This window comes from Phasianus colchicus, chromosome 3 (assembly GCF_987193195.1).
Source record: "Phasianus colchicus chromosome 3, bPhaCol1.hap1.1, whole genome shotgun sequence".
Taxonomy (NCBI): Eukaryota; Metazoa; Chordata; class Aves; order Galliformes; family Phasianidae; genus Phasianus; species Phasianus colchicus.
In genome coordinates, this window is record NC_143438.1 from 80,941,756 (window position 1) to 80,966,466 (window position 24,711).

The 24,711-nt window shown below is 40.8% G+C and overlaps 1 protein-coding gene across 1 annotated transcript; it reads left to right on the forward strand.

Annotated features, from left to right (window-relative positions):
* The first annotated feature begins 416 nt into the window (after window positions 1-416).
* Window positions 417-24,112, forward strand: SLC30A8 (solute carrier family 30 member 8). Its single transcript, XM_090138301.1, has 9 exons — window positions 417-579; window positions 9,514-9,822; window positions 14,576-14,745; window positions 16,738-16,891; window positions 17,381-17,570; window positions 17,962-18,067; window positions 20,082-20,216; window positions 21,156-21,342; window positions 21,782-24,112. Exons 1-8 carry the CDS (start codon window positions 500-502, stop codon window positions 21,299-21,301), a joined length of 1,290 nt encoding a protein of 429 aa, XP_089994427.1. The 5' UTR covers window positions 417-499; the 3' UTR covers window positions 21,302-21,342; window positions 21,782-24,112.
* The last annotated feature ends 599 nt before the right edge of the window (window positions 24,113-24,711 follow it).

A 24,711-nucleotide genomic window follows, 5' to 3' on the forward strand; every position in this document is an offset into this window, starting at 1 on the left:
TCCACAAATGAACCTCAGGCAGGGTATGTGTCCACATGCCCTGAAAGCTGGACAAAAGGAGGGGAGATCCCAGCTTTTATTCCCCTTCTCTCTCCCTTTCAGTGTGTGTAAGTCAGTGTGCACAGAGCTGACCCTGAGTCAGCAGTGCGAGAGCACTCATTCACCACGTGACAGAAATCATGTCACAGCATCATCCCATGGAAGAGAAAAAAATAAAAAAATAATTAAAAAAAAAAAAAAAGGAAAGAGGCTCAAACCCTCCAACCTTTCATCCTCAGCGAATTACTGTTCAGCATGTTAGTGACGCCACTAGCAATAGGAAAGCTGCTTTCTCTTGCTGTGGGTTTATTGAGAAGATTATTAAAACTTTTTCACTGAAAAACACTTGGCAGAGACTTCTGAATGAGTTCCAAGGACGTTTTTGCCTGCATCCACCTCCAACGGAACAAGTAGCACTTGGGGGAGAAACAAAGCAAGCAAAACCCCACCGACAGTCCTCATGGCTGGCAGAAAGGGTCCTGAGCGAGCATGCCTTGTGGGTGAGAGGGACACCAAGAAGTACTCCTTAGCCCTAGACAGGTAACGCAGCTCTGTGCTTCCTTCTCTGCCATTGCTTTGTCTTCATCAGAAACATGAGGTCACTCGTGTGCAGATGGGCTGCCAAAGATGAAGTATGGGGAGTTTCACTGCATGTACAGGGAACAACTTTTACTATTTTCCAAATGTTTTGTTCGATATTTTTTCACTTCCAAACTTTCTTAGTAAATGTTTGATGTATTTACCATACAGCAGCCTGGTATATCTGTGTCTGTGATGGACTGAACCAATCTGCTGCTGAAGCAAGTGTCTCCTGCTATGTATTTTATAAGCTGAGTAGATTTATTGAAAGATGCAAAACCTCGTGGCTTATGGTACAGTTTTAGGCTGAATTATTATAGTGCTGTTGACATCATGTTTGATTCAAAGCTTCTTCATGCTTGAATGTCTAAATACTCTATTTGCTGTGAAAGAAATGTGATGCTACTAGGGACTTGATCCTGCAAAACCTTGTTCATGTGGATACTCTATTAGGCTTGAAGCTGATGTGTCTCTCATGTGCCAGAGGTCCTATGAGTAAATGCTTGCCTGAGTGAAGAAAGACCCTCTGAAAACATAAAATGTGTTATAACTTGGGTTCAAAATGAGTATAAATGTCAGTCACAAGATAGCTTTACAGTTAAACTTATTTTCATTCTTCTTCTTGACTCAGAGCAGCAAGTTGGTTTTTTTTAAATATCTGTTCAGTTACAGCTTAGCACCTCTTGACATTTCCATTATCTCATTGGTTTTCAGGTTATTTGTTGCTTGGCTCTCTTAAAATGCGTGGGACAGAAAGGCATAAATGCTGCTGGTTCCAATGGAAATCCATCTCTCCATGTTCTTATACTGGAGTCACTTCCATCATGTTTTGGTCATTTGAATGTCTGTGTTATTATTGAAATATTATTACACAGCTCCATAAATATAAATGGCACTGTCCAAAATGATTTTTATGGTAATGTTTCTGTTTTGAGAAAATCCCACATGATTCTACAATTCATTTTTGTTACTGAAATGTCTCAGAGCCTTTTCAATAGCTTGCAATTGTGTGGGCACAGCTTCAGTGCTGGAAGTCCTTTGGCCCCTCTGGACACAGGGGGCATCTTTGGACAAAACTTTTACAAGGTACAAGGAAGAGTGCCCTGAGGGAGAGATGATTGTTAGGAAAGGAAGGTCACCAAGTGACGTTTTTTTCTTGTATCTCTCATGGCGTTTTTTACCAGGTGAAGTTTTATTAACTGCAAGAGCTGATTACTCATCCGCATAGATGATCATCAATACATTTCAAGAACCACTAGGATTTGTTATGTCCTGCTGTGTTGTCCCTCCAACAGATTGCAGGATGATTGAAGTCCTCCATGAGAACCAGGGCTTGTGAACCTAAGGCTGTACCTATCTTTCTATAGAGGCCCTATCTGCTTGATCTTCCTGGTAAGGTAGCCTATAGCAGATTGTCACTATTAAGTCAACTAGCCCTATCTTCCCTTTAATCCAAACTCAGAAGCTCTCAGCTGCCTCATCCATCAACAGGGATGCAGCCTGCTGGGCTCAAGCTTGCACAGACCAGCAGTGGGCACAGCCTCAGGTTTCTTAAGCCGATCAGTAGCAATAAGCTCATTTTAGCCATTGGTATAAATTACCATATTTTTCCATTCCCTGTGTGTAGGCTTAATGAACAGCTCCAGTGCTTTCAACAGAATCTATTTTGCACACAGATTGCCTCTTTCTTTGCCAGCCCCCAGTCTCTTTCTTTTTAATAAATGCTATTATTACAATACACAGGGAACAAAACTGTTTTTATCTCAATCAAGTGAGTAGAAAATCTGAATACAGGCCCCGTTCCCTGTGCACAGCCTGTGAGGGAGAGTGTTTTAGACATGCCAAGACTGTCAGTAGTCACTAGCGGGTTTGGATGCATTGAGGTTTCCCCTGCCAAACTTTAAATGCTTAAAAGGGGCCTGTCTTTAACTGAGCTCTCTGAAAATCAGGTCAGCTGTAGGCTCACAGGATAATTCAGGCTGGAAGAGACCTCAGGAGGTCTCTGCTCTGACCTCATGCTTGAAATAGGGTCAGCTCATATATCAAACAGGGTTGCTCGGAGCTTTATCTGCTCTAGTCTCGAAAATATCTCACAGGTTATATAGACTGCACAACCTGTCTGGACAATCTGCTCCAATGCTGAATTATTGTCACAGTCATTTTTTTCCCTTATATTCAGTCTCCATCTCTTTTGTTTCAATTTATGACCGTTTCCTCATCCTTCCTTCACACAAATTAATTAAGCACCATCTTCTCACTTACCTCTTAATAAACATTAGCAGGCTGCTACTAGGTTCCCTTGAAGCCACCTCTTCTCAAGGCTGGAACTTTAGTTCCTGTAGGACAAGTGCTCCAGCCCCCAAGCATCCTGGTGGCCATCAATTGATCCCTTATCATTTTATTGTTTTTCTTATACTGGTGGCTTTAAAACTGTACAGTATTCTAGATGTAGTCTCAAAAGTCTGTTCCAAATGCAGGATTTTGCACTGATCCTTGCTGAATTTCATAGGTTATCTGTCAGCTCAGTTATACCTCTGGGTTGGAATCATCTGTCAGTTTGATCAAGGTGTACTCTATGTTTTTCTCCAGGTGATGGATAAAGATATTAAACAGAACTTGTCCCAGAATAGATGACACAATCCACTTAGAATCATAGAATCATTAAGGTTGGAAAGACCAATAAGATCATCTCGTCCAATCATCAACCTAAGTCTGTGATCATTCTAGACCATGTGCAGCATCCACTCTTCTCTTCAAAGCCTCCAGGTTGGTGACTCTGCCACCTCCCCGGGCAGCCTGTCCCAATACCTCACCACTCTTTCTGAGAAGAAATTTTTCCTAACATCGAACTCAGTATCCAACTTCTCATTATTCTCCAAGAAGAATATTAACCACAGTTGTAACAGAATCTGAAGCTGAGCACTGAGAACTTCCTGCCTTGTGCAAAAGATGTCTGTAAAGCAAATCAGAGGAGATTCACTTATCTTTAGATTAGGCCTAGGATAGTTTTCTACTTTCTTTTAGCAGTTGAGACAATGTTGTGGGAAGATAAATTCTTCAGATAGTTAATTATTTGATATGTTGGTTACCTATCAAGTGATTTGGATAATAACTCTTAAAAGCCTAAGAAATATCTTGAATAAATTCCTGAAATTTCTAGACTGTTTTATTTCTTGCTGGCAATAGATCAGTGTAATTTTGATCAGAAATATTCAATATCACACTTCATTAACCAATGCATTTGTATCAGATTGTACCAACTACACTGTGATTTAGATTTTGGCTTGATGTGCATTTCTGATTATGTTATTTATGTGTCATTACAGTAGGATTTGATTACCATCAAACGAGTGAAACTCAAAGCTTTTTGTCTCAAGTTTTTTGTTTTTATTTTACTGTAACTGAAATGCAAAAACCAGCATATACAGAGCTAGAAAGACTCAAAGCTTTAATTAGTCTTGGTCTAAATGTGTAGAGTTACAGTGACATACCTACCCCTACATTTAGTTCTGCTGTTGAACCTACATGATGGAAATAAAGTTTTACTGCTCTCTGCTAAATCACCCTGACGCCTATGCCACATAACTGCTGAGAGTCTATGATGTACAGAAGATATGAGTCTTATCATGTTCAACTCGGATGCATAATGGTAGCGCTCTGAGAAAAGGGGCACAAAAAGGGTGATGCTGGAAGCACGAAAGATGTATAAAAACTTTAGAACTTGTCTTCATGTGGAAGCTTTTAACAGGATTTAAACTTGACCAGCACTTATCTATCAGTGAAGGCTTAGGCTTGCGCTTGATTTCTGTCATCCAGGCTCATACCACTAGATGAAAAGTTTGAAGAGAACTTGTAAGAGAGTGTAATCAAGTGGAGATATATGATTTTCTATGATGTTTGTATGGGGAATATTTTCTTCTTTTTCTGCTTTCCTGCAAGTGATATGAAAACTCTTATTGGGTCGAATAAAAGCTTTCCACCACTCTTAGTGCCTTGTGAAAGTCAGTGATTAAGAAAACTTTAGATGTTTCTTGTAACTTCTGAAAGAGGTTGTGAGCCCTGTGGTTATCTCCTTCATACTGGCTTGTCATCTGGACAAAGCAATGTCGTGGCGATCTCAGCAAAACCCATGCAATTGCTTTTTGCCTCATGTAAGCTGATATGAGGACATTGTAGGAAGAACTGTGTCTGCCATACACCATCTCCATAGTACAGTTACTGCCATTTCATCTCGGGAAAAAAAATAATTAGAACCAAGATGATAAGTGCAATGAAACAAATTAAATAACTCAGTCTCAGGAAATTGATGGTGAAGGCTTTATACCAATGATACATAAAAGCATGATTGATGTGATAAAGGTATAAGGAATAATCATTCAAAATTTATAACAGTTGAACTAATTAAAACATCAGGCAAACAGCTTAAGACTAGCAAAGATTGCATTATTTTTATATAAATCATAATTAAACTGTGGAACTAACCACTTTTAAATCAGCCAGATTCATAGAACTGTAGAGTTAAAGAATGGCTGAGGTTGACAGGGACCTCTGGGTCCATCTGGCCAACCTCTGCTCAAGCAGGGACACACAGAGCAGGGGACCCAGGGCCATGTTGAGGTGACATTTGAAGATCTCCAAGGTGGAGACCCCACAGCCTCTGGGCAACCTGTGCCAGTGCTCTGTCACCTACACAGCACAGAAGTGCTTCCTGATGTTCAGGAGGAACCTTCTGTGTTCCATTTGGTGTCCATTGCCTCTTGTCCTGGCACTGGGCACCACTGAAAAGAGCCTGGCTCCATCCTCTGCACCTTCCTTTCAGGTACTGATAGACATTGATAGATTTCCCTGAGCCTCCTCTTCTCCAGGCTGAGCACTCCTAGCTCTCTCAGCCTCTCCTCACAGGAGAGGTGCTCCAGTCTCTTCATCATTTGGTGGCCCTCTGATGGACTCTCCAATGTATTCATTTCTCTCTTGCTTATTGGGGGCCCCAGAAAACAGAACACACCCCAGGTGCGGCCTTACCAAAGCTAAGTAGAGGGGACAGGTCATCTCTTTTGACCTGCTAGCCACATTTTGCGAAGACTACCATTAGCCTTCATAGCAGCAAGGTCACATTACTGGCTCATGTTCAATTTGTTGTCCACCAGGATTTCCAGGTCCTTCTCTGTACAGCTGCTTTCCAGCTGAGTGACCCCCGGCGTGTATCAGTGCCTTGAGTTGTTGTGGTTCCTGGAGGAAAGGTCTGTGAAGGGCTGTTAGGAACAAGCTGTGGTTCAGCTAGCTCCCAGCCTCCAGATTTGTGCAGTCTGGGAGAAACATCAGGGAAGCACCACTCTGGACATCTTCTTTCCTTTTTTTTTTGTCTGTGTGTGTCTCTTTGTTCTCACAACAGAGTTTAGATATGTGTCCGAACACTTTTGCTCTAACTCTGTAAAGCTGCTGCCATACTTTTATGCAGAAGGAAATTTGTTCACAATAGATTTATGCATATGTGCTCAGGCTCTCAAAATGAGACTAAATAAAATCATCGTAGGTACAATTGCAATCTAATAGGCATCTAAATGTATGCAAATACATAAATATTGCCTTTGTTTTGTGCTCAAAATAATGTGGTAGGAAAAGAAAAATCTGGATGGACAAGCTATAAACAAGGTATTACATGACTTAGAAATGTTCAAGATGAATTAAATGTTCAGTTGAAATCGGAGTTGTGTCAGCATAAGGGATGTGACTATGGCTTAAATAATTTTTATCTCTGAAGGCATTTTCATACCCTTTCAGACACCAAAAATTACTCTTGTCCCTTGTGACAGAGGTGCTCTCCTGAAGGAAGTGCAGTAATTCCACATTTTGCTCTTTTCACTGGGGTTCTCATAGCAGTCTAGGATGGCAATTATTCTTGTCAGATCAATGCACCCAACAGATCAAGTGAAAACAAACAAAGGCAATCAAAAGCTCTTGCTAATGATTTATGTGGAATTTACAATATGTATTAATATTTTCTTCCCTCCGTATATGCATGACTCAGTAGGTACCTTTCTCTGATGTTTTCCCTGACTGTTTTTTTCTAAAGGAAAGAGAATTTGAAATGGAGGAAAAAAAAAATCTTTTAATCTGGAACTCTTGTTGCAGTGTGCTGAAGCGGAGATCTGATGCTCAAAGGCTACATCTTGCTCTAAAGCACTCAGGAGGGGTTTACAGTTTGACACAGCTGATCTCTGCACCTTAAGCTTTTGATTCACTCTTTTACAAAACTGTCTCTTAGATTCTTTTAATTAGTGGCAGGCTGGTCTCGGAAGCAAAAAATAAAATAAAATGAACGGTTATGCACTGGAGCTGGCAGGAACCTTCCTAACTCGTAGGGCCGGATGCTGCTCTGTGAGTTCAAAGGGAGCAGCAATGCTCACCACCTCTGACAATGAGGCTGCTTTTATTTAGGCACTTTTAGATAGAAAAGTGTCACATTTGTGGGTTTATGCTGCCTCCATTTGCTTTTGCATCTGCTCGGTGAGGTCTGTGGACAGTGTTTTCCTAGCCCTCAGCAGAACTCTGAGGTTTTGTTTGCTGATGGAGAGGCTTGAAGATTAAAAAAGGGAGGGAGGCCAGAAAGTGACCCATTTTGTTATCAGCAAGGAGAGGATTTGGTGGCTCCGAAGTTGACAGGGGTAATTTTGGCATCCCTGCCCTGACAGGCTGTGGAGAGGATCATGACTCATGTCGTTAAGATGATTTTTACAATCAGTGCCAGCTGATGAAAATCGAATTAAAGGGAAATTAATTTTACATGCAAACTGCAGAAGAGCATTGGAAGTTAACTCCAGAGAGGGATCACAAGAAAAACCTCGCATGCCCCAATCTCCTGGGGAGAGCGAGAAAACTACAGTATTTTATTCAGCCATCTGGAAGGAATCAGTTTGTGGTACCTTCTGAGTCTAATTCATCAGCAAAACATTGTGTGCAAGTGCCACAGTGCACACGAGGAGTCTGATGAATGCAAAACTCAGGCACTGGAGGACGACTGGCTGCAGGCACCCTGGCTGCCATATGGGCAGCCCATTCCCCAGATGGCTCAGCTCCCATTTATTTGCCGTTGTGGGGAAAATAAAGAAAAACATGGAAAAAAAAAAGGACTGAGAAAACTAAGTGTCTCCCAGGCATCAGGCATAGCTCTTTCATGCAGGCTCCTGGAGGCAAGCACAAGGAATCAGTGGCCTCTGCTGAGTAAACAGAGACCACATGCTAACCTGGCTAGGAAACAAGCTGACTCAGGGGAACATGCTGAACCTTTGGAACATCTCAAAAATATTTACAAACCCAAACCCACTTATTATGTACAGTTGCAGGGCTCAGCTCCCATGAAAGCAGAGAAAGTGCTATTGATTAGATAGGCCAAGAGCCTCTGAGGAACTGAGGAACCCAATGGGCTGATTCTTACTCATCAGTGGATGAGGGCTGTGCAGTGCCCTGGTGAGACCAGTGGAGCAGTTGCAGGCCGCTCCAACTGCCCAAAAGGCAGCTGGAAAAGTTTGTGACTACAGTGCCTTTTTTTCTTGACACTGATCACTGCTGATTGGCAGCCACCGGTGTGATTTATTCCCAGTGAGATTTCAAGCAACTTTCCACTTCCATCAACAGTACAGCAACACCACAGAAAGTCACTAAGATGCTTGCACTTCCCCTTCATGCAGTTGGTGAAACAGCTTTTCTTAGTCTTGAAGAAAAGTTTCTACTCTTTTGAATGGGAAAAAGAGGCTGTCATTACAAGGGGCAGAAATAGCTATAATGTGATTATATGAACATTACAAATATTCATCTGAGCAGAATTCCCCTTTGGATACCATAGTACACTCTCATGAGCAGCAGCAGCCACAAATGCTGTAGCTGGAGTAACATAATGGTTTTTTAAGGTTGTTCTTATTTTCCATTTGGGCTCTTCTCAGTTGGGAGATACAGAGGAGGGGCTGTCCTTGCTTAGCAAACCACCTTGAGGCTTCCAAGAGAGGCTTCCTGGGCTGCCCTAGTGCAAGTACCACATGTGATGGTTGTTCAGGAACTCCTGCAGCTGCAATGCGTGTCCCTCTCCCATCCCTTATTTCCCAGGAAAGCCCTAAGAAGGACAGCACTGAGGTTTTGTGACAGATCAGATGTGGATGGGAAATTACCTTGGGATAAGACGATTCTATGAGAGCAGCTTCTGCTGAACTTTTCTCTTTTTTATGGCACAAAGAGTTCAGTGTGCTTTGAAGAACTGATTTCTTTGATTTTTTAAATGCCTTTGAAACCTTTGAGCTAATATCTTCCATGCTCAGACCCTGCTGGAAGATTGAGAGTTTTTGTGCTTGAGTGGAAATTGGAGATAAAACAGTTCTGCATGCAGAGAGAGGAGAGAAATATCTTTAGTCGATTATATTAACAAAATAAAAGATTAAAAATATCTATTTTTGCATTGTCTTCATAATAAAGCTGTTGGAAATAGAAAACCAAAAATTCCCTCAGAATTACCTCCATGCTACGCTGAACTTGGTTGGTATCTGCCTGAGGTATGACTTTTTGAAATTCTTGTGCTGAGCAGTTGGAGTCCTTTCCTTTCTGTCACCTTTTTCATTATGTGCACAATGTACACAAGCCAGAGAAAGTCACCCTCTGCTTCATAAACTGGTAAATGATGTAGGAGAGCCTGGAGAGCTTGGAAACCCTGCCAGAGCTTCATTTCATGTGCAGCTCCCTCCCACAGAGTCCTGCTTGCATGAGCAAGCCTCCTCGATGAACCACTGTTCCCAATGCTGCTTTTATCCTACAGAAGCATTAATTACATACTTTCTGGGGCTGCAGGGTTAGAAGCCAAAATAACTGGGGCTTTTCTTTTTTAACCTTCTGTTCCTTTCAATCCCAAAGGATGAGCTGGCATCAGAAGAATTTCAACGAGGAGAGGCAGCAGCAGGAAAAAGAAAATGCTGAAGCTAATCAAGCATATCACTGTCATGGCTACTTACAGGCCTATGAGGACAGGAAAGGGGAGCAGCACCAAGCACGGAGGAAGCTCTACACAGCATCAGTAATTTGCATCATCTTCATGGCTGCTGAGATTACAGGGGAGTATCTTTGCTCAAAGGGAGCTCAGTTGTGTGCCCAGCTCCTTCCCTTTTGCACTCACTCTGCCTACAGTGACCCTCACTGCACAGAGGTGACCCCACCTGGGATCAAGTAACACTCTTTCCAGTCTTTAAAAGAATATATTTTTTTCTCTAGTTAAATTAACAAAATAAGCATCTGGGTAGGACTAGGAGGATCAGTTAATGGCCTCAACAGTTCTCTCAGGTGTTTCAGCTTGGATAAAAGTGGCTACCACGTCTCAGCATCATGTCACAAAAGGATTTTTAATAATTTAAGTTAGTTTTCTTGGAAAAGATAAAAGGATTTTACATGCTTATTCAGGCCAATGAGCCTTCAGCACTGGTGAGGGCCGCTTGCAGCAGGATCTTATATTAAATGCAATAGTCTTTACAAAATCCGAGGAAATCCATGGCCAAATTCACCATCTGCTTTTCCTCAGTTAAGTCAATGTATTTATACCAGAGCACATTTATCTCTTAAATTGGCCTGCTGGTGTGCTTCTGGATCAATGGAAGATTATTCCCCTGTCTAATTAGCTTTCACTTCTGGACCTATGATACAACATCCAAGATAAGTTTTTGGCTCTCTCCTCCTTAAGCATTTGCTTTCATTTTGTCCCCCTGATCTGCCCTCTGCGTTGCTTCTGTGATACTGATACACACCTAATAGTTGCTGACTCTTTAGTTTCGCCTTTTCTGTGGTGAGGTAAGGTAAGAAATGAGGAATCCCACAGGTCTTTGCCACATGTATTCCAGGGATATGAAAAAATCAGCCAGAAAGGTCTCTGAAACCCATGTTTTCCCAGAGCCTGCCTGTGGAGCCCCATGAAAATGAAATAGAAAGGCTTTGCCTTCCTCACAAGTGAGAACTGGCTGCACTTGGATGGAGTCACTGCACTTCTGCCTTCACTCTTAGCTGCCAAACCCAGCAGAGATTTCACAGAATCACAGAATCACAGAATCACAGAATGACCTGGGTTGGAGGGGACCTCAAGGATCATGTAGTTCCAACCCCCCTGCCTAGCAGGGCCACCAAACATACACCTTTACTAGATCAGGTTGCCCAGAGCCTCGTCCAACCTGGTCTTGAACACCTCCAAGGACGGGGCATCCACAACATCCCTGGGCAGCCTGTTCCAGGACCTAACCACCCTCCTAGTAAAAAACTTCCCCCTAACATCCAACCTAAATCTTCCCTCTTTTAACTTAAAACCATTTCCCCGTGTCCTGCTATTATCAGCCCTTATGAAGAGTTTACTCCCCTCCTGGGAGTAAGTTCCCTTCAGATATTGAAAGGCTGCAATGAGGTCGCCCCGCAACCTTCTCTTCTCCAGGCTGAACAAACCCAACTCCCTCAGCCTGTCCTCATAGGGGAGGTGCTCCAGCCCCCTGATCATCTTCGTGGCCCTCCTCTGGACCCTTTCCAAAATCTCCATGTCTTTTTTGTACTGAGGGCTCCACACCTGAACACAGTACTCCAGATGGGGCCTCACAAGAGCAGAGTAGAGAGGGACAATCACCTCCCTATCCCTGCTGACCACCCCTCTCCTGATGGAGCCCAGGATCCCATTTGCTTTCCGGGCTGCCAGAGCGCACTGCTGGCTCATGTTAAGTTTCTCATCTATCAGGACCCCTAGGTCTTTCTCTGCCGAGCTGCTCTCAAGGACAACTCCCCCCAGCCTGTACAGGTGCCTGAGCAAGGCCTTTGACATGGTCCCCCATCACATCCTCATCTCCAAACTGGAGGGAAGTGGATTTGACGGGTGGACAACTAGATGGATAAGCAATTGGTTGAAAGGCCGCAGACAGAGGGTGGTGGTCAATGGCTCTATGTCCAGGTGGAGGCCGGTAACGAGCGGTGTCCCTCAAGGGTCTGTCTTGGGACCGGTGCTCTTTAACATCTTTATTAATGACATCGATGAGGGAATGGAGTGCACCCTCAGCAAGTTTGCTGATGACACCAAGCTGAGTGGTGCAGTCGATACGGTGGAGGGAATGGAGGCCATTCAGAGGGACCTTGGTTTCTTCTGCATGAAGCCTGCTTGTTTGTATGTCGTTTGCATTTTGCCCATGAAAATTGGTGCACACCACCAATCTCCATGCAGTAATTTCCAGTGCCAGAAGAAATGCATTATTAGCAAAACCATGTAATCAGCAGGCCTAGGTTTGGTGAATGCAGCAATGCTAGAGGATAATTGGAAGGACAGATGATACGTTAACTAAATGTTTCATTTTGCTTAATGAATCATCCAGCTTTTTTGTAGTGACAGCTTAAGTAACAGGCTTGAAGACCATTTTGCTTCAGACCATTACACTTTGACAAACCAGTTATTAACAGCAGTTACAGACAGCAGTCTATGGAGATTTTTGTAATTATGAACCACACATTTAATTTTTTTAGTCATCAGGCTAGACAGCATGTGCCTGATGATTGACCAGAGAGTGACTGACATTTTCTATTGCTTTGTGGTATGCAAAGCTACAAACAGCCATCGTAAGTAATAGTAACTCATAAAGGCCACTTGTTGGGAGTATTGATACAGAGCAGTCAAAGCCTGTAAGTATTACAAAGTTTTTCCTCTTGAGAGTAAGCAAGATGTTCCTCTTCCTTTTAGTCTTAGGGGCAAACAACTTCTCAGGTGTTATTATGTTAAATAAGAAACAAAAGCTACATCACTCTCAAAGATGTTGACAAACTGTGTTTCATTGAACCCCTAGATATTATATAATTCCTGTGATTTTTTTTTCTTTTCACTCAAACCATCTGTGCTGTCCCACATTGCCTTCTCAAAAGGGGCACTGTTGGCCAAGCCTCCTGCACAAACCATCTCAGAAGGACTATTACCTTCTCTTCTTCCAATGTAATTCTACTGCAAACTCCAGAGATCTGGAGATATTAGTCAAGCCAATGACACCCTGTGTACAGACCTGATATAAAAGTGGCTAAGGACCAAATATGAATTTCAAAGTACATTTTTTCCACTTGGATAGAGAAACAAACCTAGTGTGTGTTATCATGTCAAAAAGGAACATAAAGACTTGACCAAGTTGCTAAGATAAATGGACTGAGATCTCAGAAAACTCACCCAAGGCATCAGTTATGGCAGCAATACATAAAATAATAATTTGCCAACATTTTTCAGAGACAGCAGGCTAGAAGCAAGCTTTTTTAAGGTTGTCCCAAAGAACATGGAAATACATTATCTAAAATGCAATAGGGCTTTGCAGGCAGCATGTGCTCTACGTGTTTGTTTGCTGAAAGATAGCTGATGCTCTGGCTGTTAACATCTGTGCACTGTCAGACAAGCCTGCTTCCCTCTGCTATGTAGAATTGTTTTCCACCTGTGAAAGAGCTGTCCTGCAAACAGTGAAAGTCTAGAATCTATGTAATGACCAAAAAATTAATGTGCCTTTGCATCTGCTTATGTTCTGGGAAATCTTCATGCTGTTGAATTTACATTTTACTATTGGGAATGGGATGCAGCAAAATTCTACAGTCCTTCCTTTTCCCTTTTGGGGAGTGACTCACAGCTGTAAGTGGGATTTATAGGGAGGCAACAGAAGAAACAACAACAAAAAAATATTCCTCATATGTGTGATATGCATTTCGCTGGGGTGGCAAACCACAGAGTATAATGCATTGCAATGTAAAATCTGAATATGAAGAAATCAAACATGCTGGCATGAAGACTTTACATCTATAAGGAAACAAGAGACTTGTCTACATGTCCATTTGGCAGTGGTATTTTGCTGAGGGTTTGAAAGAAGCATTTTGGGTTTTACAGTGTTTTTCAGGATTCATTTATTTTCATGTGGGCACTGGTCAAGAGAAATAAGTGAGCTGAAGTTAACTGAACTGAAGAAGGATAGAAATACATTGTAAAATGCAGAAACTAGATGTTTTGTCTCAATCATTTCACATTCCCATTTTTTTTTACATTAATTCTGTGATGAAAACATTCCCCTGCTACGCCGAGTTGGCAGGACAGCTTTCTGCCTGTGGTCCAGGTCTTTTCTTGCAGCCACCGGCAGCTGGGGTTCGTTTAGAACAATCTTCAGTTTCTTTGGATTTGCCTTTAGCCCTGAGACATGGTTACAAGGACTTGGCAAAATAGCACTTGGCTTGCTGGGTAAAAGAAATGCGATTTCAGACAGCCTATTTTTTTTTCAGAATTCACATGAAAATCACCCTCCTCACCCCCAAAGTAAAATGACATTCAGCCACATTTTTTCAGCTTCAACAGCAAAATTAAACCATGCATTACAGCTGTGAAATGGTAGATTAGTCCTGCAAACAGAACATTTTTCTCCATGCCCTTACTAAGATGGCTGGTTGTTTATCACAGCTCTTATGCTGGAAACTTCCCTTTTATTCCTACTTTAATGTTGCCTGTGACAAACAAAAGATCTGGCATCCAGTCATCAGGAATAACATTCATCTTTCCCTGTTACAAATAAGGAAACAATTCCATAAACAAATTTTTGACTTTTTGTGCATGCATACAATCAAAGCAATCTATAATACTGTAGTGGAAGGATACTGGAAATATGATGCCTGACCCTGTCTTTCAACAAGAAAGATATTAAAGTAGTTGTAGTAAAATAGTCCATATAGTAATATAAACACAGCAGTTATGAATCACAGCTCTTATTATCCTTAGGACACTCAGTTATCTATGTGGGACAAATACCTTGTTATTAATTTGTACCTTTCTCTGCATGAATGAGCTACAAAATGAAGCAACCTATGAAGAGTTTTGAGTCACGGGTACGAGCTGTCAAAATGAAATATTCCCTAGATCCCACGTTTGATCCAGTTGACTCCAACATCTGACCAGACCATGACATGGCCATGTGCTTCCCACAGGTGGGCAGATCGCTGGCAGCCTGGCGGTGGTCAGTGATGCAGCACATATCCTGGTGGATCTGACGACCTTCCTCATCAGTCTCTTCTCACTGTGGCTGGCCTCCAAGCCTCCCACCAAGCAATTAACTTTCGGGTGGCACCGAGCAGGTAGCAAATGAGAGAACTGCATCCAATATCCAATATCAGTGGCTATTTAATTTCATTCTGTGATAGTTATCATGTTTCTTGCTCAATTTCCCAAGTGTGTTTTCAGTTTAATATGCAGGTGGGTGCCTTAACAGAGTTGCTGAGAGCAGTCAGGTGGGTCACAGTCACTGCATGCTGACTGCCAGTCTTGCAGCTCTCTGTGGCACTGGAGGCATTTTACCTCTTTTCTCAGGCTGATAGATTGGCTTTGTCATGCAAAACTGTACGACAGGGCTCAGATTTAGCAGGAGCCACCTGAATGCTTCCAGTGTCCTAAGCCAGGCAGCAGAATAAGTCAGGACAGCAGTCCTACACAATCCTTTGGGTATGCAGCTACTTTCAACAGCATGGTTAGAAGCACAATATTGAATGAGTCTGATGTATGAGTCAGACTTACTTCCACATAGGAAAGTTCTCTTCAACTGCAATTTCTTTCTCTTACAATCAGAAGTTTCCCAAGCAATCCCTTGGTATCACATGTTGTACTTCGGTGGTGCTAGCAGTCCTGAAGAAATTTAGCTGAGAACATTTAAAGTAAAATATTTAGTACTACTGAACTGGTTTGGAAGATTTGCTGGGATTTTGCTAAGCTTCTACATTGAAAAATAAGTAAAGATGACTTCTAGCACTTACAGTGGTGGAGTACACACACATGTACAGACGTTCTTGCAGGTGTTCACAAAGGCTGTTGGCTCCTTCATAGCTATCAGCACCTTCCTCTGGGCCAAGTTTGCAAGGTTTCATTTTGTAATTTGGAAAATAGAAACACCACAGATTTTAAATACCACTTTTAGCTTTTCTCTATGTCCTTTTAAGTAAAACTAGACTTCCTGGAGGTTGCAGTTTCATTCATTAATCATCGATTTTAGACAAAATAGTTATTTTGATAAGCCTCTGAGGCCCAGACTGATGCAGAGTTTGTGGCTGTCATGAAAATACATTCAAACTGTACACTGAGGTTTAGCTGCTTTCACAGATTATCAGTGGAAGTCTGTGCAAGTGGTTTGTTCTTTATGGCTCTCTACTTCTTCACTGTGAATTTTCATTTTCCTTGGAATTGTGTCAGTTGTGCTCATAAAGTGCTGCATTTACCCATTCAAGTCACATGGCAATTACTAGTTCCACATCCTGTTAAAAACATTCTGCACGTTCATACAAACATCCCCAGACCTTGCCTATGGCAGTTTAATAAAAGTTGGCCTTGGGGACGTCGGATTTACTTGAGCACAACTCAGAGCCAATAGAGACAAAATTGAATTTTGCTGCCCCAGGGACAAAATAACTTCTTTTGTCTTTATCACCACTAGTGGCATTGGTTGGAACAAGTCTCAGGAGAGATGTAGGAGGGGTTTTGCTGGCCTTGTTGGGGGCATTCATTGGTTTTCTGAATTGTGAAATGAAGAGAGTTGGGCAGAAATAAGGGAGGCTGTTGGAGGAGGTTATGTCTTCCAGCAGGTCTGAGTGAGCCACGTCTCTCTCCTTCCCTCCCACCTCTATTCTTCTGACTGAGCTAATCTCACTGTGGGAGGAGGGCTGGTTCCTGGGCCCTCACAACACATTGGATGGGCCAGGCAAGTACACAGGATATGAAAGAATTGCTCTTTTATTCCTTCCCATTCCTGTTCCTTTTACTCCTCCCAAAGCTCCTGTAACAGTCCTTTTCTTCTCTTCAATTTCTCCAAATGCTCCATGAGTTCTACACTGGGAAGCAAACTAAAGAAGAAGGTAGAAGAGAGTTAGGCCACCATGTTCATAGGGTTGCTCAGGACAGCCACTTGATTTACCTGTGACCAAAATATGTCTTGGCCCATTCCTTATGTGCACCTATCTGCTTACACAGGTAACTCTCTTGGCTGTAAGATTCACAAACTTAGAACAACTAGCATCAAACCCTTAATAATTCTTGTGCTTCTGTTATGATTCCTGTTAAAATTAGATTTTTAAAATTCATAGAAATTCTGGGAGCTTTGATGTCTATGATAATCATTTGGATGGTGACTGGTGTGCTGACATATTTGGCTAGCATGAGGCTGCTACACCCCGATTATGATATTGATGCTGCAGTGATGCTCATCACCTCTGCTTGTGCTGTGTTCGCCAATATCCTGTAAGTTACCTTGTTTTCCATTCCAAATAACTTTTGAACAGTGGATCTGTTTGGTGTATTTCAGTAACAGATGATGGAGAGATATTGACCTCAAAATTATCAACTGTGTAATGAGTTTTATGAGAGTGGGTAGAGAAGAGAGATCCCACTGCTCTCCTACTTTCTCTTTGCTGCCAAACAGGGGAGGGAAATTACAAAAATGGAAACTCTATGAAAAAAAATAATTATTTCTATCTCATACTTTATTAGACATCAGAAGATTCAAGAACTCTGTAGAAAATGAGTTCTCATTAATTCCCCTGCTCACAGACTTTCCCGTTTGTATGCAGAACACTGAAATACTTAGCGATTATCTGCTTAGCCACTCTGCGTTATTACCTAGTGTGTCTGATTGTACTGTTCAGCATTCAGAAATGAGAGAGGTAATGACGTGTGTGATGTCACTGCTTTCAAAGACACAATAACCTCAGAGTTTTACATCTTTTGCAGACTAAGCCTGATTCTGCACCAGACTGGACACAGGCATAGCCACAGGGCACAAGCCAGGGAAACCTCACTGGCCCCTCTGGAAGAGCCGGCTCTGAGCAATGCCAGCCTGCGGGCAGCCTTTGTGCATGCCATTGGGGATTTATTCCAGAGTATTAGTGTGCTAATTAGTGCACTTATCATCTTCTTTAAGGTTAGTTTCATTAGTTCACTTGCTCTCCTTGCAATTAAGGATAACGATTTTTTTCACAGCATTGTAAAACTAGGTTCTGTGTAAATATTTTCTGTGTTTAAATGATACACATTGTAATTTAGTCAAGGACAATTATACTCGTTCTTGGGAATTGAAAAGGCTATTGGGAGTGTCACAATTTCTTCTTGGTGTTTGAACTGAAAGAAGGATATTTTCATGTCTCTTTCTTTATTCACTCATAGCACCTTCACCCCCTGCGCTAACTGGCAAATGAGTTCGACATTGATTCTGTACTAGAAGAATGGAATGTATTATTCTTACAGATACTAATTAAAAATGGCAATAATCAACAATAATGAAATTAACAAAGTGTTGTGTTCGTATTTTTTAGCCAGAATACAAAATAGCTGATCCAATCTGCACGTTTGTGTTTTCCATCTTTGTTTTGGCAACCACCATCACCATTTTAAGGGATATTTTGATTGTGTTAATGGAAGGTAGGACCTGATTCCAGAATCAATGGCTATATTTTGTTCCTTCTCTCTTGCTGACAAAACTATAATAGGATGCCTCTCTATCAATTTCCAACACTCACAACTGTGATCATGCTAAAATTCTAATTAAAATTTTAATCCAAATTCTTTTCTACCATTACACCAGAAAACTTCTACACATTCCAATTTTTGTAAAAACTGGTCTATTGGTGTTTTATTAACAAACCCCCAGTGTATTACTAAAGCTTTAGTTTGTCGTAACATTACTTTATATTATCCCTTCAGCAGAATAGATGTCTACTTGCTTTGTTCATTGTGTAATTCCTTTACCCATGTGAAATACAAGTCTCTGCCAAAAAGACCAAAGAAAAAAGAAAGGCTGTGCTTTGAACCGTGTCTGTAAAACAGACAGGGTGCAAGAGGCAGAAGTTTCAAAGATTTTCAGTTATGCCCATCCAGAAAAGCAAGCTGATGGGGCTTTCTAGTCACGTTCAGGCACATGGAAATAGACAATTCCCAGCACATCAACATGAAGGCAACAAGAGCTATACTCAGTAATATTTAATCCTGCCAGCTATGGGTCTGAACATTTGATGTGCAAGGCCAAACGTCTGGAGCAAGTCACAGATGCATGTTTTTGCCTTCCTTACACACTGAGTAATGCAATACGATGTCTTTCTCAGCAATGAAGATTTAGGCAGAAAAGGAAAAGTAGCTGTAACAAAGCAGGTTTTGAATGTATACAAGTTACTTGGTGTGACAGTCTGCATGGCTATTTAATTCTCTTTCATTCTTCCCCTACTGCTGCTTCAAGAAAGGAAATTTTCAACGCTGTTTTACAGTAAAGCTTCATTCTAGTATTGATCTTCTTTCAGTGACTGAGAGATAGTTTACATTTGTGTAGAAGTGTACCTGGATTGAAGGCAGAAGCTGGCTGTATCTTGGCTGTTGACAAAACAGGTGATCTCTTGATTACTGAAAAACCAGACTACCAAAGAGGCCTGGCAGCCCCAAGGTAGAGGGATCTCTTTCTTAGAGCAGAGATTGCCAGCTGCTGTAAGCAGTACTCACATGTTCTGCTCCTCTGTTCCACAAGCCTGTTCAAGCTTGAACTCCAGGGAATTCGATGAAGCCAGTCTTCTGCCTCCTAAGTAGCGTATTTCTGCCCAGAATTTTCCGAAGAGAAATAGGATATTGGAGTTAATGGCTTATTAGCATCGGTTATGGTATGGAAGACCCAATTAATCAATACAATACTTACTATACTTAATAATCAGTGTCATTAAAAATACTTTGTCAATTTACTGATCCAAGCAAAGCACAATGAACACAGCTGTTCAAGTAGGCATAAAGGTGCACTTCTAAACTCCCATGTCTCATGACAGAGAAGACCCATAACTCAATTCTTTGGGCAAATTTGGACTGAACACTGAATTTCATATTGCAAGTAACCCTGTAACAAGGGTCCTCATTCTGAATAAGGGTTGTCATCATCATTATCGTATTTTGTACAAAGGCCCACTTAAGAAGACGATCACTTATCTACTAATTAACTAACCTGTAATCTTGTTTTATCTCATTTAATATTCCCAGGACAAACCATTTTAATCTTTGTTTGTCTTTGCCTCTCCATTAAACTGATGTTTCTCAATCATGTATGGAGGATAAAATTCCTCACAGATGCTCATGTGAGGCCATAAAATCAGCACTCACAAAAGGTATCAGTGCTGAATCAAGACATGATCTGATTAAACAGTTGACCTCCCTACGCACACGGGACCAGCAGAATGTCTCCTAACATGTGCATAAGTTTCATTCCATAGAGAAATATAAAACAAAGGATAGAAATGAAGTTTACAGTGAACTCTGAAATAAACAGGCTTCCCAAGGCAGAATATTTTAATAAAAATTGTACATCTAACTGAAGAAAGGTTCATGATGTGTTTCCCTCTAATGATCGTATTTCTTCTCTCTTAAAATGTGTTACATTTTTTTCCCCACAATTTCTCTTTCTAAGGAACAGAGAAAGGACTTTCTTACGATGCAGTGAAAGCAAGAATTTTAGCAGTTGAGAAAGTGGAATCTGTTCACAACCTTCATCTTTGGTCTCTGACAATGAATCAAACGATTCTATCTGCTCATGTGGCCACAGGTCAGTAAATTTCTGTAAACAGGGAAGAAGTATTCAGCAGCTGCCTGGGAAAGGTCAGCTAGTTCTGATTGGTGTACAACTGGCTGTATATCTGTTCTTGTTAAAATAAATGTCATCATTTTAGTGGAAAAATAAGAAAACTAAAATGGAAAGCTTTCAAATCATCCTCTCAGAAATCCTGCCAAAATAACAGGGACTTGTAGTTAACATAAAACTTGGGACTGCAGAGGCTGTGGAACAAGGAGGTAAACTACAGCGTACTTTAAATAAATTAAAAGAATTAGATCCAGACCAGACTATTCTCAGAATATCAAATCGATTTTGGAATTGTTTTGTCAAATGTGAAAAGTGTTGATTGCTATAACAAAAAAACCTGCAGGGTAAATCTGCATTCCTGATGCCTCTCCAGCTGTAAAACAATCTTTAAAACATAGTTTAGAGCATAGGGAGAACTCCAGGGCAAACATTTCATCTTTAAAAATATCTTTTTAATAATGTCCTTATCCCTGTTGACAAATTGCCCATTGTCCACATCAATTTTCTTGTCTGTTTGCTTTTTGCAATCTGTACATGCTATAGTTCACATGAGAAAACTCCACTTTTGTAGTGCTTCACAGGCAAAGTCCCCATGAAGTCCCAGCTTCCCAGAAAGAGCAGGCCAAACAAATCTTTTTTAAGTATTCTTGCTTTGATCCAGAATTTATCTTCTGCCAAACTGAATTCTTTGACAGTTAAAGTTAGGTCTTGCCAAAGTTGCATATTCTAACCACATTCAAATGAACAAACCTTTGCTGCCATGTAGAAGGATAGAAAGGACAAGGGACACTGCTCAAAATCAGCTGCTTCGTAGAAGTGCTAGGCTGTTTGTGAATGGTTTCTGTCACTCTTTAAACTATTACACTATATTCAATTTGATTATTTTCTGCTTGCTGTCTATAGCAGACACAGTGGACAGTCAGAAGATTTTGAAAGACATCACCCAAGCCTTGTTTCAGCACTACAGCTTCCACTCCATCACCATTCAGATTGAATCAGGAGAGGATCAGAAACAGAACTGTGTCTTCTGTCAGGAGCCAAGGAATTAAAGGAAGTATTATGTTATGCAAAACAATGACCACTCCTACAGGTCAGTGGAGACTATATGTGCTGGTTGTTTGTTATTGATTAATAATAAATGGTAATTTACTGCACTAAAAAGCCCTGCCACTGAGAGATGTGCATGGACCATTATTTGTTGGTATTAGGTCCATCCATCAGCTAGATTAACTGTCCATCAGTAGCTACCTTCAATTACAAGAGCTTCTAAATTATTCCTCACTGGCATGACAGACTGGCACTAAAGCAACATTAAAGAGTCCCTGTTTGTAATCACAGGTAACAAAAACTAATCAACCTTCAAATTACTCACAGACTAATTATCAAAAAGGGTAATGAAATGTAAATTTGGTATTAGCAAAGCTCAACTGTTACTCAGGATAAAGGAGAAAATTTAAGCTTGCATGAGAGATGAAGAGATCTGGAAAACAAGGCATGCTGATATGTGCTTTCTTTGCCTTCCTACTCAGATGCACGCCGTATTCTGCAGCAAGTACCACAAGAGGATTAATTCCATTCAAAGTTGGCAAATAGATCTTCATTTCATGGCTACCTCTAGTTTTTCAGCTAGCCCTCAGCCAAACTCTTCTACCAGACACAGGCAATATTCTACACCACTGAGACAACCCATAACTCATATTGCCCAACACAATGACAAACTGGGATGGAACATGTGTAGCAGATTTTTGGAAGTGCCTGTCACAGGGCACTGCTGCGTTGTGGCAATAAAGAAGACCAAGTGCTCCCAGAAAATGAAAATGTAATTAGGACAAAAAAAAGACTTACGGGACTTTGTGAACATTAAGTCTAACACCCTTCATAGTAATGCCTGTGAAGTGCAATCCGCTCATGCTACATCTCTGAAGTCATATCAGATAACTAAAAATCATTTGGCATGTCACACAGTCATTCACTGATCAGGGAAGGGACATACCTACCTGTTGGGCAGCAAATTCCCAGATCTCCTGACCAAGGTATATGTTAAATCTTCCTCTTCAACATGCTCCATGGTCACTCTAGAAACGAAAACCAGAGTTAGTCTTGTTGCAGTCCCTCTACTTTTGTCCAACTAACTGACAAACTCTCACTTGTCAGTAAAAATAATGTTTAAAAATGCATACTCAAGTGTTTCTTTACAAAACAATTTCAGTCCTGCTCTTGACCGTAATAGTGTAGCTTCAGTTTCCATACAGAACTGGACTTAATATTTCCCCACTTCACACTTCTTGCTTCCACAGCTGTAGGGCACACTTTATTAACAAGTTACTTAAACATAAAGTGTGTGAAACCAGGTGGTACTGAGTTCCTAAGCTGGCAGCTGGGAAGAGCACTGAGTTATTAAGCATTAAGGTACAAAAACATCTTCTTTTTTATGAAATTCAAGTTTTATTTGCAATAGGTTCACATTAATTTTCCACTTTATCATCCTAAAAAGATTAGAACTTAATATTAGGGGCTTTTGGCTATGGATAATTCATAACTGTGTGATGAGAGACCAATACATTAAGTTGGCAATCATTATCTGTTAAGGGGAAAAACAAATTATCCTGCTTCGTGGAAGCTTCCTGGAAGATCTTGTTAGATAAACCTCTCAGTGAAAGATAAGGTATTAAAATACAACACCCATTAAGAATTTCATGAGTATCTCATTATTTAGTGGCTTGTAAGAACAAAGAAAACAGCCATGGTATCCGGTACAATGCTAAAGACAATTCTTGCCCTTAACAGTTGAAAATCCTAGAGATAACAGATAGATAAATCAGATCACAATAAAAAACTTGGAATGAAGGAATGAATTTTAATTTTGGCCAGTTTTTCTGCTGCTATAAGTTAGCATGTTTGCCTCCTACCAAAACCAGCACAGCTGTGCTTGATAGGTAACATGAACATCCTTTTTATTAGAAGGGGAGGACAAGGTAATAGTATGGCCTTCATAGAAGAATATTTTGAGTGAAATGAGGATACAGACCTGGACATAATGGGGAATTTGAGGACACAGTTGTATTATCAAGGACAACATAAAAGTTAATGAGTTGGTGAAAGAAGCATCCCCATGAGAAACAGATTCAGTTCTGAGATTTAAGTTGAGATAGAGGTGAAAAAAAAAGTTTAAAAGCAAGTGTTTATCCTAGGAAAAGTTTTAACCATGAAAGTGACAAAGTACACCAAGGAGGTAAAGTTGGGTAGTAGATCTGTGGAAAAGCTGGATGGAAGCAGCCAGAACAAGGACTGATGAGGATATTGTCCAAATGAATTGAAAGGACAGGGAAGACGTACATTAAAACTTGGGAAAAAAAGCAATGAAACATAATGACACAAGGAAAGAAAATGTTAGCCCAAAATATTGATTCTTAAAGAAAAGGAGTAGGGGAAAGCTGCAAAGGAAGGTGTAAGAAAGAAATGAGAAGGCAGCTGCCATCCAGATATAAAACTGTTTTCAGAATAATATCTGACTGTCTGAAATTTCTGCAAAAATGCTGCTGTGGTACAGAAAGGCCAGGACCATGGAATTCAGAGACAATTTCTAGTTTTTTTGTTTTATTAACTTTCCATTCTTTTGATCATCTGCAGAATAATTGTAAGAAAATTGATAAAAAATTGCTTTCTCTAAATCCATTCTTGGAGCTATTGTGAAAAAGAGAAGTATTTATCAAGAAAGTAGTCTGTTTCCATATCTATGTGTATTTTGGTGGAATTCACTTCACATGGACAAGTACTGGCAACACTGAAATTTTAAGTATGTAAGTATGTTCATGTCTCTCTAAATGTTAATGTAGCTGTTTTGCAGCTTGTCAATTATATAGTTCTCTAACCTCCAAGCAACCCTCTCCATCTTTCCTTTTCTACAACCAAAATCTCATGTAGAGCTCGGACGATATGGAGTTCGCAGGACTTTTTTGAGTACAAACCATCTGACCAACATAAAGCTGGACTATCCTCATTCAGCACTGACAAAAGGCCTAGGTACCAACATTGCACTAAGATGCTCACCAAAAAATGACAGAAATACTTATAGTGACTCAAAATGGAAACATGTAAGGTGCAAACCTGTCCTGAGCACCACAGGAATAGTCCCTTTCTGTAAGTAACATCATAGCCAAGAGTGTTTTCTTTCCTGCTTGTAAAGCTGACATGTTATAGCAGACCTTCCTCAGTGTCTCACTCAGCAATAATGCACATACACATACTTTCCTTCTTCTCTCCTTTTTATCCCCATGGACCGTTGTCCCCCGATCTTCTTTTTTTTTGCCATTTGTCTTTTTTTTTTTTTTTTCTGCAAGGCCTTGACTGTGTGCCTATTCAAATTCCAATGCAAACATCACATTTTTTCACTTATTTTTTCTGCTTATAGCCTCTCCCGTTTTTCTTTTTCACTCCGTGTGGTTAGATTAAAAACTCC